The sequence below is a fragment of the Lemur catta genome, chromosome 17, assembly GCF_020740605.2.
Source record: "Lemur catta isolate mLemCat1 chromosome 17, mLemCat1.pri, whole genome shotgun sequence".
NCBI classification, from domain to species: Eukaryota; Metazoa; Chordata; class Mammalia; order Primates; family Lemuridae; genus Lemur; species Lemur catta.
The window spans coordinates 39146377-39162472 of record NC_059144.1 but is presented as its reverse complement, the minus strand read 5'-3'; the positions used below and the strand labels follow the sequence as shown (position 1 = coordinate 39162472).

Genomic DNA, 16096 nt, shown 5'->3' with positions numbered 1-16096 from the left:
GCTGCTGCAGTGCAAGCCACTATATCCACATTCCAGGAGCCAGGAAGAGGAACAGGGGAAGAACAAAAGACTATGCTCCTTAAAAGACACAGTCATAAATGTCCCACACAACATTTGTTAACTTCTTATTGGCCAGATCTTAGTAACATGGATACATTTACCTGCAAGAAAGCCTGAGAATTTTTTTTAAAAGCTGGTCTTATATTCCAGGGGAGTGTTACTTAGGACCAAGAGAAGCTGCTTATGGGTAATCCCTGCTACACCTCCTCCCAGTGCCCCTGCTAGGAGGCAAGCAGTGTAACCAATTTCTTATTTATCCTTCTGCATCGTTAAATAAGTATGGGTGTAATTTCTTTCCTTCATTTATACACTGGCTAGTGTGAAGTTTTATGGGCATTTCTATACAGATGCTCCTCAGCTTATGATGGGGCTGCATTCTGACCATATGCTGTTGGAAAAACGGTGCCAGTAGACTTGCTTGCTGCTGGGTCGCCATGAACCTTCAATTTGTGAAAAATGCAACATCCGCAAAGCACAATACAGTGAAGTGCACTAAAATGAAGTATGCTCGTACATACTGTTATGGTTCTTATTTCAGACGAGGAAACTCAGGCCCAGTGAAGTTAAACTTCCTGTCCAGCAACGAGCAGGTGGCCCAGTCAGAATTTGAATGTAGCTTTGTCTAATGCAGGGGTGACAGACTCAAAAAGGTAAATAAATAGATAGGTATAAATCAGATAGATTGCATAAGCATGAAAGGAGTTAATAACACATCAAATACTGAAAACAGTGCCTGGCACATAGCAAGTGCAGTATATATATTGCTATTATTAATATTATGATTAGTATTATTATTACCTTTGAGCCACCAGATTGAAACATCTACTTTAATGGCAAATATTGTACTCTTGACCTCTTAGCTGGTTCTGGAACGGGGGAGCCAACCCAGTGCCCCTGGTGAGATATGCCCTGGTCCCAACTACCTCTCCTTGAGAGTTTCTATGATATCAGCGAGTTCAATTCCCTAGAAATAGCTTTTTGTGTTTGGAGGATCCCTTCCTCCCATGCCCAGACCTTGAAGGTCCAAAGTGCTCCCTGGGGCGCCTCGCCCTCCATACCAGGTTGTTCAGAGCCTTTGATGAAGCGGATGGGCTGGCTCAGGGTCAAGTCCCAACCTGAAAGGTCATGGGAGAGAGTTTCGTCACAGCTGGGAATGGGTCCATTGGGAAATAACTTGCCCCTGGGATTTACGGGAACGGCAGCAGCAAGATCTGGATAGGGAGGGAGCACCATATCCCTTCCTGCGCCCTACTCTCGCCAACTCTCGGCTTCCCAAATTTCAGATTTTTGCATGCGATTTTTGGAATTTTGCCATTATCATGCACTCCTGCACTCTGAGTTACTTAGCATTTTTCTTTGAGTTGCTTCATATTGTAAACATAAATAAATTTAATATAAAAGGAGGGTTTTTGAAAAAGTCGTAGGCTTTAAGAAAAAATAAAAATTCCTTGCCCTAAGTCAAAAGTAATTATAATAATAAAATAAAAATAAAACAATGTTGTCCAGTTCCAGCAAGATGCAAAGTCTCTGAACTTCAAGTCTTCTCTATCTGTTACAAAGGAAGATTTATAAGCCACCAGGTGTTAAAAAGATATTGACAGCCAACTGAGACCCTCTCCGTGGTGTAATGAAGAGTTCAAGAAAAGTGACGTGGGATAACTTTCACTTTATATAATTCAATGTTATTATCTAAATGCCATATAGCAAACATAAAACTATCTGTATTTCTTCACTGGTATGCCTCTCAAACATTGAGAAATACTCCACCGTCTCATTTGATCCCAATAACAGTTCCTCTCTTTCAGACCCTCATCAGACTTCAGCAAGACCTGTCAGCTCTACTGGCAAAATATATCCAGAATTGCATCATTTCTTACCACCTCCACCATGACTACTCTGATCCAAGCCACCATCATCTCAGCCAGAGGTATCTTTTAAATAAAAAGCACACCCACTAGGATGGCTGTGATGAAAAAGACAGATAATAACAAGTGTTGGCAAGGATGTACAGACATTGGAACCCGCATCCACTGCTGGGGGGACTGTAAAATAGTGCAGACACCTTAGAAAACAGTCTGAAAGATCCGCAGAAGATTAAACATAGACTTACTATATGACCCAGAAATTCCACTCCTAGGTATGTACCTAAGAGAAATAAAAACATATATCCATACAAAACCTTGTACACTGATGTTTAGGGCAGCATTATTCATAATAGCTAAAAAGTGCAAATAATCCAAATGTCTATCAACTGAAGAATGAATGAATGTAATAACAATGCAGTATACCCACACAACGAGAGTTATTTGGCTTTAACAGGAAATGAAGTACCGATGGATGCTACGACATGGATGAACCTTGAAAACAGTATGTTAAGTGACAGAAGCCAGACACAAAAGGACCATATATTATATGATTCCATTCATACAAAATGTCCAGAATAGGCAAATCTATATAGACAGAAAGTAGATCAGTATTTGCCAGGGACTGGGGAAGTTGCAAGAAGATGGGGAATGACTGCTAATGGGTGTGAGGTTTCTTTTTGGGGTGACGAAAATGTTCTCAATTGATGGTAGTGATGGTTGCACTGTGACTGTTTTAAAAACCATTGAATTGTACACTTTTAAATGGGTGAATTATACTACATGAATTATATCTCCATAACACTTAAAAAAAATGAAAGCAGAATGTGCCATTCTGCTTAAATCCTTGCAATGGCTGCCCTGTCACTGAGCATAAAGGTCCCTACTTGGGCTTTCGAGGTCCTGTGCTGTGTACTTGCTGGCTACACGTCCCTGAGCCTGTCTCTGCACCCAGTTCCTTGATGGACTCATTATATAAAGAACCAGGAAGGTCTCAAACCAAATTTTAAAAGACAATAGAGGCCAAATAGCAAGATGACGGTGATAGAGATGTTAGAATTATTTGACAAAGATTTTAAAGCAGCCATTGTGAAAATGCTTCAACAAACACACTTGAAACAAATGCAAAAAGTAGAAAACCTCAACAAAGAAATAGAAGATATAAAAAAGAACAAAATAAAAAAAATTATAACTGAAAAATGTTATCATTAAAATAAAAACCTCACTAGATGGGCTCAACAGTAGAATGGAAGGAACAGAAGAATCATGGAGGGGACAGAAGAATCAGTGAATGGGAAGATAGAACAACAGACATTACCCAATCTGCAAACAGAAAGAGACTATAGACTGAAAAGATAAATAGAGCTACAGGGACATGGGGGAATTACAACAAAAGGTCCAACATCTATGTCATCAGTTATGGAAGTAGAGGAAAAAGAGGTGGAGCATAAAGTTATTCAAAGAAATAATAGCTGAAAACTTTCCAAATTTGGCAAAATAAATAAATAATTAAATAAATCTACAGACCCAAGAAGCTGAGTGAACTCCAAACAGGATAAATCAAAGGAATCTAGACCAAGACATATCATAGTCAAACTTCTGAAAACTAAAGACAAAGAAAAAAATCTTGAAAGCAGCAAAAGAGAAATGAATCTTACTGATACAGAAAAAACAATTCAAGTGATAGCAGATTTCCCACTGAGACCATGGAGGCCAGAAAGAAGGTACACAACATTTTTCAAGAAAAGACCAGAATTCTGTATCCAGTGAAAATATCCATCAGGAATGAAAGGCAAATCAAGACCCCCTCAGCTGAAGGAAAACTAAGAGAATCTGTTGCCAATAGATCTACCCGAAAAGAATGACTAAAGAATGTTCTTTGACAGAAAGGATGTGATGAACAAAGGAATACTGGAACACGAGGAAGGAAGAAAGAACACAGTGAACAAAAATGCAGGTAAATGCAATAGCCTCTCACTCCTCTTGAGTTTTCTAAATTATGTTTGACAATTGAAGCAAAAATTACACCACTGTCTGATGTGGTTCTAGATGCATGTAAAGAAAAGGTATGAAAACAATATATGTATGAAAACAATAATATTTTAAACAGAGTAAGATAAAGGGACATAAAGATTAGTAAGTTTTCTACACTTCACTGGGATTGGTAAAATGACAATACCAGTACATTATGATAAGTTATGTATATACAATGTAATACCTAGGGTAGGAACTAAGCCATATAAATGACAAAAAACAAACCACTCAATTGAAAAATGGGCAAAGGACTTGCATAGACATTTCTCCAAAGAAGATATACAGGTGGCCAATAAGCACATCAAAATATGCTAGACATCAATAATCATTAGGAAAGTGCACGTCAAAATCACGAGATACCTCTTCACACCCATTAGGGTAGCTATTAATAAAAAAAAAAAGAAAAAACCAAAACACCTAGAAAATAAGTGTTGATGAGGATATGGTGAAATTGGAATCCTTGTGCACTGTTGATGGGAATGTAAAGTGGTACGGCATTGGTGGAAAACAGTATGGCCATTTCTCAAAAAAAAAAAAAAAAAAGAAAAGAAAGAAAGAAAAGAAAAGAAACAGAAAAAAACCTGTAGAATTACCATATTATCCAGCAATTCCACTTCCAGGTAGATGCCCAAAAGAATTGAAAGCAGGGACTTAGACATACATTTGTACCCCCCTGTTACAGCAGCACTGTTCACAATTGTCGAAAGGTGGAAACAACCCAATGTCTATCAACAAATGAATGGGTAAACAAAATATAGTATAGACATACAATGGAATATTACTCAGTCTTAAAAAGGAAAGAAATCCTGACACATGCTACAACATGGATGAACCTTGAAGACATTATGCTAAGTGAAATAAGCTAGTCACAAAACTACAGAAACTCTATGATACCACTTATACGAAGTACCTAGATTAATCAAATTAGTAGAGACAGAAAGTAGAATGGGATTTCCAGAAGATGGGGGAGGAGGAAATGGGGTTATTTTGGAATGGATACAGAGTTTCAAAACTATAAAACTTATAGAAAAAAAAAACAAAACATAAGAAACTCTTTTGTATCTAGTGCTATGCAAATAGCTTAACCCCAAAAGCATGAGCCAAAGGAAAATTTGGTAAATTTGACCATGTCAAAACTAAAAATCTTTGCTCTGTGAAAGACTGTTAAGGGGGTGAAAAGCTACCGACTGGGAGAAATATTTGCAAACAACGCATCTGACAAAGGACTAATAAAGAATTTTCACAACTCAACAGCAAAAAGCCAAATAATCCAATTAGAAAATGGGCAAACGATAGGAAGAGATATCACCAAAAAGGATATACGGATGGCAAACATGAAAAGATGTTTAATATCACTAAGCATTAGGGAAATATAAATTAATTATATTATAGATATAAATTATACAATGAGATATCACTACACCCCTCTCAGAATGGTTAAAATACAAAAGAGCGACAACACCAAATGCTGGCAAGGATGTGGAGAAACTGGATTATTTATACGTTGCTGATGGCATTGTAAAATGGTACAACCACTTTGGAAAACAGTTTGACAATTTCTTAAAAAACTAAGCATGCAACCCCCCAACTGCACCCCTGCACGTTTATCCAGAAGGCAAGATGAGGCTCCTCTGCTCTCCAGCCCACAGGTGACTCACGCACCTTAGAAGAAACAAGAATAACCACATCAACAGCAATAGCAGCTCCCGCTGAGCCTCGCTCTGGCCGGCACACGAGTCATCTCACCTAATCACCCCAAGAACCCTCATGTCTAGTGGAGACGCTCGTCGTCACTCCGCTTTCAGGCTCAGAGGCTGTTGCTCAAGGCCACGCAGATAGCGCTGTGGCGCAGGGGGCCAGGATTTGAACCCAGGTAACACTAGCAAGTGCCTTAATACTCACATTGTCATTCGTTATCAGCCTCTCGGCAGGCGGGTAAACAGCGGCAGGAGAGGTTAAGCCAGGTGCCCCCGTCCACGTACCTGGGAAGGCGCTGGGCTTAACCCCAAGGCCACGCTGTCCTTGATGGGCTGGGGTCCCGCTTCCCTGGTTCTTGCGGCTAGCTTTTCCCAACTTTCCCGGGCCTCCCTCCCCAGGCCCAGGGGCGCAGGCACCGCCCTCGTCCTCCGGGAGGAGCAGGCAGAGGGCGGGTTCCCGAGCGCGTCGCCTCCCCGGACCCTCCCCCAGGCTTTAAGCGCGCGCGGGGCCGGGCGGGGCAGTACCCGGGGCCGGCTCGGCCGGGCGATCGCGCGGATGGCGGCGCTGGCGGCAGCGGCCAAGAAGGTGTGGAGCGCGCGGCGGCTGCTGGTGCTGCTGCTCACGCCGCTCGCGCTGCTGCCGGTGGTCTTCTTCCTCCCGCCCAAGGTAACGCCCCCAGCCCGCCCCCGGCGGGACCCTCTCCTCCCCAGCCGCTGAGGTCCCAGCCTGGACAGGCTTCCCGGGACCCTCCTCTCCTTCTCCCCTTGAACCTGCTCCGGACGGCTGTGAACGCCCCTGCTCCTGTCCCCACGCCCCGCTGCTCCTTGGAGCCCCAGTCTCACCCGGCCTCCTGGATCTTCTCGCTTAAGTGGGAATGATTTCTCTTCTGAGCTCTAACTAGGTGCTTGGTGCTGTGTTGCACATCTCGCTAGACAGTCACAATGAACACATAATGAGTGCTAAACTGTGTGACCTGGGGCAAGTCCCTTAACCTCTCTGAACTTCAGTTTACTCATATGTAAAATTGGGAGTAATGATAGTGCCAACCCACAGTGTAGTGGTGAATATAAATGAGGCATTATGTGTAAGTCTCCTAGAACTAAGCCTGGTAGACAGTAAGTGCCAAATAAGCACTGGCTGGTCTTTTTTGTGCACCAGGCCCTTGCATGATGGGGACAGCCAAGATTCGGAGAGTGTGTACGAGGGCAAGGCTTTTTGCCTTTTGTGCATCACTCACCTTAATCCTTTCAATGCCCCTCAGAGGGGGAGAATTATTTACCCCATTTTCCATAGGAGAAAACTGATGCTCAGAGAGAGGCAGTGACTTGCTCAGAGTCACACAGCAAGTGATTGAGGGAATCCAATTCCAGTCTTTTCAGAATCCAGAGCCCAAGCTGTTTCCAGACTCCCGAAGAAAGCAATCCCTATGAGATCAAAGGCTGCAGGTTGAGGAGTAAAATCAACACCAGTGGGGGCTGGAGGGAGATGGCACTACAGTTCCCCATGGGTCCCTCACCTGTGCCCAGCCCACGCGGGGCATCATGAGCAAGCGCTAGGCTTGTGAGACAAGGCTACGTCTAGGAAGTTGCTTCCCCATCCCTCACTGAGATATTTAATGTTCACTTAAGTAAAAGTGAAAAGAAGGTGTAATTTAGTGGTGTGTCACCCAGCGCCCATCGGCTGAGACCAGGGGAGCTGCCTGGAAGAAGGAGCCGTCCCTGGGCACAGAGGGTAGGAAGGTGTTACCAGATGGTTCCAAGGAGACTCAGAGCTAATACACAGCAAGTTCTTTAGTGTGGAATTATCTAAGTGATCAGACTTTCTTGACATGGAAGGGAAAAAACAATAAACGATGGAATAAGAGGTAGGTCACCTCTTCAAACACCAGCCCATCCCGGGCCACTTGCTGACCTGCAGACCTTGGACCAACCTCCTTTCTTCTTTGGGTCTCAATTTTCTTCTCTGTAAAATGGAGCGATCACTGCGCTAGCTTTGGGGATTGGCAAAAGGGGTTGAGCAAGGCTTTGGGAAACAGGCAGTGGAAGGATGGGTGAATCAGCTTTGACTGATCATTGTCTCGGAGACCCCAGGCAGAGCTCCAGGGAAGAAGAGATGAAACACACAGGGTCTCTATCTGCAGCAGGGGTTCTGATAGATTCTCGCTGCTCTGCCATCTAGCAAGGGCGTGAACCCAGGAGCAGATCCAAGCGTTATACGGCCTATTTGAGGGGGTCTCTTTAAGAAAAAGACACAGATTTACAAATCTAAACTCCAACACAGGGCTTGGGAGAGGCTCTGAAGTTTAAGTTTCATCAGCTTCACAGGGAATTGTCTTCCGTCTGTCCCCCAGTGTGCACAACTGTGTGGACGGAAGGGAGAGATAACAGTGAGTGGCCCTGTGATGCACGCCCCTGCGATGGCGCCAAGCCCGATGAGGAAGATGTCCTGTTGCCTGCTTAGTCCTTTCTCTAGGCGAGGCACCGTGCTAAGAGATTGTCAGGAGTTGCCCATATAATGTCCACAAAGACCAGGGAGGCAGCTGCTATTTGCATCCCTATTTGACGGGGGAGGAAATGGAAACTCAGCAAGGTTAGGTGACTTGCCCAAGGTCACACAGCAGGTCCAAAGCCACAATCCAGAGTCTATACTGCTAATGGCTGTGCCCGGCATGCTCTCCTTAGTTATAATTCCGTAAAAACCACTCCTTGTTCCCTACAGTTCGTTTGTGGGGACGCTCTGTGTGGCTGTAGATGTCACTGCCTTTTTAAGTGGCTGATAAACCAGGGCCTCCTCCCAGGAGGCAGATCTGGCCGCTTGGAGGACCTTAGCCTCCGTCACGATCTCTGTCCGCATGCCCGAAGCCCCTTCCCCCATATAGCAACATTCATATAATTATCATTATTATATTCTCTGATATTAAGAATTGACATGTTTCTCAATCTAATGTACAATATGAATAAAACGTATCCTTAGAAAACACTGCGAGTTTTGTTGATCTGTGACATACATTTAAAGCAAGCACAGTGGGTTTGCTGTGCACACAGAGCTTCAAGACAATTCTTGTAATCTTAACCCATCACTCCCTGTGACAGTCTCCCCAGTCAAAGGCTGGTGGTGTAACCTAAAAACAGGCTTGCTGTGCAAATGTGGCTTCAAGACAGATGTCCTCAGTGTCCACCCCATCCCTGACATCAGATTGCCACATCTAAGCCACCTTCCATGTGAAAATTCTGGAGCCGCCAATGCAGGTCGCATCGCACCTTAGGTTCCTAAAACCTTTTGTGAAGTTGCAGATATCGGGTCGGGAAAGAAGTTGGAGATGCTTGGTCATTTGCCATTTGCTGGGTGGTTGAGTGAGGGGCAGCCCGTCGTTGGGGCCTGGTTTTCCAGCCTGATGCCATCCCCAGGCCGCTGCTGCTCTGATGTCCTGGGAGTCTGGGTGGTTGAGAGGGTTGGTCCTCATGCATCTGGTGACTGGTGAGCTGGTCTGCGGGGAGGCTGCAGTCAATCCACGGAGCGGATCCGGGAGGAACAATTCTTACATTATGTCCCCTGGCTCAGGAACGCTGTCAGCAGGGGTGAAAAGGAGTGGGCTGCCGCTCTGGAATGCAGTGGCTGCCATTCCCAGTGCCACCAGGGATCCTGGCCCTTGCTGTGAAGAGTGCCAGAGGCTCAGGAAGGCAGGGTGCTGTCCAAGGGACCACCTCAAAGTTTTCCAAGAAGCCAGTGGGTACAGATGGGACTGTACCATATAACCGTATGGTAATACGGTGCTTTGCAAAGAAGCACCAGCCCTATATGTCTGCAGAGAAGTCTTGCCCCCTTTCCCATCTTGTACCCACCAGAGCAAATTAAGCTGTGCTGACAATCTGGCCAAGATGAGTTCTTAACAGTGGGTGCTCACAGGCGGCTCTAAAGATGCTTTGAGGAGGAAGAGGTTGGGGATATTCTAGGTAGGGCTGCTACAGAGGGTTGTGCAAGCTGTGCACTGCACAAGGGGTCTTGAGGAGGCAAGTGAGGCTGAACCAACCTGAATTCCACATGCCGAGCTGTGCGCCCTGGTGCAGGGCTGGATCCACTTGAGGAAGGGCCTCTTTTTCTAAGTTGCGCGAAGGTGTCACATGGGCTAGCCGCAGACTTGTTCTGGGGTGGTAATCTTTTAAGGGGATGGTAGGATACCTGTAAGGTCAGAGGCCCACTTTCTTGCCTTTGCCTAATCATGGGCTTGTGGGTGACCAGGAAAACGGTCCTTTTGCTTCCAGTTTGGGGGCTTTGGCATCAGAACTGGATTCTCATTCCACATACTTGCTCTGTGACTTTGGGCAAGTCATTTTACTTCTCTGGGCCTCAGTTTCTTCACTTAGAATATGGCCATAATATCGTATTCCTTCCTGGTTATATCTGGGCTCAATGAAATAACACATTATGCCTGCACTATAAGTTCATGCTTTTTAATTCAATGCCCAAGGTATATTTTAGCTCTCCCATTTTGCAGATGAGAAAACTGAGGCTCAGAGAAGCTAAATGATGGAAAGAGTCCGGCCTTAGAACTGGGCACACCTAGGTTTGGGTCTTGGCTTTGAAACCATAACAGAGGGGACCTTGGGTTGCAGTCTTTGAATTTCTGAGCCCCAGTTTCCTCATTCATGATGTGGGGAGGACTCACACCCTCCCAAAGGGCTGTTATGAAAATTAAAAGAAGATACAAAAGTCCGGCACAGCATCCGGTATATAGTGGGAGTTGATAATAACATCAGTAGCCTACATTTCCCCCCACATTTGCCAAATGCTTTTTTATATGCTATTTACATTGTAGTGAATTTACTCTTCACATCGGCGTTAAGAAGTACCAACAATGATCATCCCCATTTTTTACAGGTGTGGCAAGTGAGGCACAGTGAAGTTAAGTAATGTTCCCGAGGTCACACAGCTACTAAATATTACTTTGGTCACTCTTCCCTCCCTCTTGGTCTTGGATTTTGGAAGAGTGTAGGCCAGCGTTCGGAGAGTCTTCCCCTAATGAAAGTCTCTCAGAAAACACCTGCGAGTCAGGCTCCATGGATTGAGCACCTTCTCTGGCTAAACACTGCCTAGTGCTTTTAGCATCTCGTTGAACCTCAGAGAGCTCAGGCAGGGACTTTGCTCAAGTGCACCCCAAACTGGAGTGGCGTCTGGTTTGATTTCCATCATCCAGACACCCCCCCCCTTAATTTTTGCCAGATCTACTCACCATTCAGTATTATTTACTTAATTACGTTCCTATTATTTACCTAATTTTTTTACATTAATGCCTTACTGCCTTCCCCCTGCTTTGTAAAAAGCTTAAATACAATGACTGAAAAGGAGATTTTATGTTGGCGCCATGTATGGAAAACCTTGATTGTGGATGATTAATAGAAGAAAACTAGTAATAAATAAATATTTAATGGTTAATTCTGATTGCATCTGAATGCCAACGTACTAATTGCCCGTCATTCACAGATGTGTCCCATCCCGGGAGCCTCTTGCTCCCTGGGTGCGAAGCCTGGTTTGGTAAAAAAGGTCCAAGCTTTGGACTTATTTGGATATGAGTTCACCTCTGGCCTCTGCCTGAAAAAGCTGCGTGATTCAGAAAGTTTTCACCTCTCCAAACCTGTTTCCCCATCTGCGAAAACGGAGCTATCCTTACTTCTTTCTTGGCAAAAACTAGAAAACACGATTATTGCAATCTCCCATACTTTTCTCCTTTCTCTAGGCTCCAGCCTCACAGGCCTTTCTTTTGTATCTTCAGACCTGCCAAACTTGCTCCTGTTTCAGGGCCTTTGCACTTGCTGTTCCTCCGGAACACACTTACGGCTGATCTTCCATGGCTGGGTCCTTCTGGTCATTTAGGTCTTAGCACCAATGGTGCCTCCTCCTAGGAGTCCTCCTTGATGACCCCTTCTTAAGCACACTTGCCCTCCTCACCCCACAAATCACTCTCTAAAACAGCTTCCTGTTTCGTTTCCTTCGTGGCATTCATCCTGCTCTGAAAGTACAATTCCTTTATTCAGCGTCTGCCTCTCCCACTAGACTATGAGCAGCGTAAGGGCAGGGCCCATGTCTGTCACGTTTTCTGCAGCAGCCCCGGAACTCAGATCAGTGTCTGGCACATAGTAGGTGCTCAATAAGCAAACATAGAATAAATGAATTTGGATTTGAACCCAGGTTCTGATTTTAGAACACACATACTTTCTAAAACCCCGGCTGCATCCTGATTCGTGGAATGTTTGAGCAGGAATCAGTATTTCCAGCCTTTTCTTTTTTGAGCTGGGAAGACTGAGGCCCAGAGGGGATATGGAGGGATTTTGCCAGCCTCTTCCATCCAGGTGCTCCCAGATCCCTCATCTGTGTCCCCTACATGCTTTCCCCACCAGGTTTGACCTGTTGCCCCGTCCCCCAAGCGGCGTGCAGACCCGCTGGCCTCAGAGCAGTTCCTCTGAGGCCGGGCCAACTTTCCACTTTCCTCGGAGCTCCCGCCAGGTGTGTAAACAGGCCGGCGTGATTCCTGGTGGTGCGGTGGGGTGCAAGATCGTGTTTCCTGACCCAGCTCCACAGGACAGTGCCCTCTGCACCGATGAGCAGGATTTTCTGACACCCCCAGACCTTGAAGACACACAGTCAGCACCCTAGCTGGGGCCAGACCTGGCCGGGCCCTGGAACAAGTCACACACATGTGCCTGAACTGCCCTCTCCAGCTGAGATGCACCAGGGCCTTGCAGAAGAGCCACACAAACTCACACAGCCTCCTGGCAAGTCGCTTCCCTCCCCAAGCCTCAATTTCCTCCTCTGCAAAATGGGCATAATGAAACTCACCTGCTGGGAAGACTTGAAAGCGCCCGACACAGTAGGTGCCCAATAAAGGATCGCTGCTGTGCCTATTATTTACAAAATAGGGACACCAGGCTCTCTACTTGTCCCTGAAATTCACATGAGGAGGGGTGGCCAGTGGACACGTGCCTGTGGTTGGGGGTGGGGGTGCCCATACACGGAACAGAGCAGCGAGCCCCAGCCAGAAAAAGACATCAGAGAAGGCCAGGGAGGCCCCATACCCCAACCCTGCCAGCCAGCCTGGGGGGTCCCCTCCCCCCAGTTTTGCTCTACTCCCCTTTGGGGGACCTCAGCAGTCTGGGCTGAGAGAGGATTTGATTTCAACTGTATTAAGCATCCCCACGGGAAAGTGCTGGTCCCCGGGAGGCTGCAGGAAGTGAACTCACGCTTGTTGATGTCCTGGGCCACAGGCCTTATTCATGCTCTCTTCTCTGTCCCCCAAGAGACCGCATAAGAGCCATAGCTAATGCCTCTCTAGCACCTGCCAGGTGCTGGGCATGGTTCTAAGCGCTCAAGATGTGCTCGTTAGCTCATTTATACTCATGGCGGCTCGTGGGGCAGGTGTGAAGATGAAGAAATCAAGGCACAGAGTGGTTCAGTCATTTTCCAAAGCTCCCACAGCTGGGAAGCGGCTGAGGTGCTATTCAAACCTCTGCATTCCGGCTCCAGAGTCTGTGTTCTCAGCCACGCTGTCTGACCCAGGGGTGAGGACCCACTTTTCAGATGAGGAGGTCAAGGCTCTGAGAGCTGAAGCCACTTGCCTAGCATCTCAGAGCCAACACACACGTAGTGGGGCTGGCATTTGAGCCCAGGTTGGCCCTGTTGAGAACCCGCACTCCTTCATGGTTCAGTGAAGGCCAAGGGGAAGGGAGCGATTGTGTTCGACGGAGCAGAGGACATCAAGGAGGGCTTCCCAGAGGAGAGACGTGTCATTCAGACCCTGGAGCAGGAGTTTCATAACCTCTTTGTGCCTCAGTTTCATCTGTAAAATGGGTATGATAGTAACAGCTGATGCTTGTAAAGAGCGCAAGAAAATTTGACCACCTTCATGGACAGAGCACCTGCTGTGTCTCAGGCTCTAAGGAAATGCTTTACATCAGTGGTTCTCAAGCAAATTTGCTCCCAGGTGGCATTTGGCAAAGTCTAGAGGCAATAGGATTGTCACAACTGGGGTGGGTGCTACTGGTAGCTAGGGGCCAGGGATGCTGTGGGACCCCCACAAGAAGGAATTCTCAGGCCCCAACTGCCAGTGGTGCCAAGGTCGAGAATCCCTGCCTTAAATGCATTAGTTCCTTTGATCTCCCGACAGCCCTTCTCAGCAAAACGGTCCCATTTTGCTGATAAGGAAACTGAGGCCCAGAGAGGGGCGTGCCTGCCTGTGGGCACGCAGCCTGGCAGGGCGCTCCAGGTGTGACAAAAGCTCTCCTGGCCCCCAGGCCCTCTCAGAGCCGGATGGAGCTGCCGGTCCCCTGGGGAAATGACAGTGGAAGCCCTTGTTTGTCCCCTTGTCCCCTCAACTTCCCATGCCTCCTGCACCTCTCTCTCTTGACAAGCTGAAAGCTGGTTCTGGGGGCCTGAGGATGAGGGGCAGAGTAAAGGAAAATTCTTCTTGCTTGTTTTAGCACTTTCCTGCCCCCTGTAGCCCCCTCAGCCTTCTCTGGAAAGGGCTGGAACCAGGCAGCAAAAGTCATGGTGGCTGAGTCCAGAAACAGGGGTGTAGGTGGCTTACTGGGAAGCGAGTCCTGCTCTGCCGGTGTCTGGGACCAGGGGGCGTCCAGGCCTGGGGGAGCCCTGCCAGCGGCCCGGCTCCCACCTCCTGCTGGGGAGCCGTGGGGGCTGAGGCCTGTTCTGAGAGGACCGTCTCACCCCAGTAAACCAGCCGTCAATCTGGAACACCTGACTCCGTTTCCTGCTCCTGCCATTTTTCTTGCCGTGGAGCCTGGACCCCCAGACCTTGCCTTGCCTACTCCACAAAGTGGGCCTGCCTTGCCCGGGCTGGTGTGTCCCCAGAATGACTTTCTGTGGGGTGCGGGTGGGGAGGGACAGCACCGTGAGAACGTGAACTCTAGCGCCGGCTTCCTGGCTGTGTGACCTTGGGCAAGTTACTTAGCCTTTCTGTGCCTCAGTTCCCTCCTCTGTAAAATGAGAACACTGGTAGTACCTACCCCATCAGAATGCTGTGAAGATTGGTTCATACACCCAGAGTACTTGGGGTACACCCGGCATATGACAGGCGCTGGCAGATGTTTGCGATGATCATTGTCAGCAGTAGTATTGCTGTTTGCACTAACGTGAGCCATGGATCTGGGGTCTGGAAGTGCTTTGTGGGGGCTGAGGCTTGTTCCTGCGTCCTCTCGGCCTCCTGCCTGTCTCCACTGTGTGGATTCTTGGGTTCTCTGAGCCTCCATTTTGTCCCCTGTAAAATGGAACAAAGCGCATCTCCCGGGGACTGCTGGGAGGATTAAATGAGATAATGCTTCCTCAGAGAAAACCTCAGGGAGGGTTCCCTTGTCATTCTTATTCTTGGCCAGAATCCCAGAGCCCCAGGGGTGTGAGAAGTGAGAGCTGCAGACAGCGGAGGCTCCTTGTCACAGGGGGCTTGGAAGTGCCACAGGCCGAGCCAGGGGCAGGGCCAGCTTCCCCAGCACTCCCTGCTGGGGCAGGGTGGCCAGGGTGGGGGTGGGATGATGGTAAGTAGTAGGGAATTGGAAGTGTAAAGGGGGTCACGCCCCAGTGCCCAAGAAGCAGTGGGAGCACAGGACGTGGGCTTGGATGACCCAGGACGGATCCAGGTTTGGCTGAGAACTTGCTCTATGAGAGGAAGCAAGGCACGTCCCTCGTCTGTCCCATGGCCCACCTATCTCATGGGGCTGTGGCCAGGAGCCAGGGAAACCAAGGGCTTTGCAAACAGTAAAGTACCCTGCAAATAGTAAGTGCAAGCAGGACCTGGTCCCTCTTGCCCACCAGTGTGCCCCCATACCTGGTACACACGAGGTGCTTAATAAACATGTCCTGAACGGATGTGGAATCAAAACGGATGTTTCCCCCAGGTTCCATGTATGCTGGGCACTCTCCACAAGTGACTAATATAGTCAATACAAAAGTATTAATTGAGCACTTGCTAGGCACCAGCTACTATCCCAGGGGACGTGGCAGTGGACCCAACAGTTACAAGTCCTTACACTTGTGGAGCTGACATTCTAGAGGGGAAGACGTAAAACAGAAAAACCTAAAAAACAACAGGCTAAATAAGTAAGATCTGTGGTCTGTCACATGAGGATAAGTGCCATGGAGAGCAAAACCAGAGCAGAGGGGCAGGGAGGAGGGGATGGGGGTACCATTTCAGAGTCAGGAAGGTGTCATCAGAAAGGGGGCAAGGGAGCACATAACCATGGGACACTTGGGCAAAGACCTGAAGGAGGTGAAAGAGCAAGCCCCAAGCATCTGTAAAGGAAGAACATTCCAGGCAGCGAACACAGCAAGTGCAAAGGTCCTGAGGTAGGAACATGCCGGGTGCACAAGAAACAGTACGTGATCTTCCTTGGTCGTCACAGCACCCCTTCCCAGGACACTGAGTCCTGGTCCCCTGGCAC

At 47.5% G+C, this 16096-nt stretch overlaps 1 protein-coding gene across 1 annotated transcript in view; it reads left to right on the top strand.

Annotated features, from left to right (window-relative positions):
• The first annotated feature begins 6177 nt into the window (after positions 1-6177).
• SLC13A3 (solute carrier family 13 member 3) overlaps positions 6178-16096 on the top strand; it is a 64719-nt gene continuing 54800 nt past the window's right edge. The window contains exon 1 of the mRNA XM_045529611.1: positions 6178-6320. Within this exon, the coding sequence (XP_045385567.1) occupies positions 6210-6320 (111 nt within the window). The 5' untranslated portion in view covers positions 6178-6209. The remainder of the gene's footprint in view (positions 6321-16096) is intronic.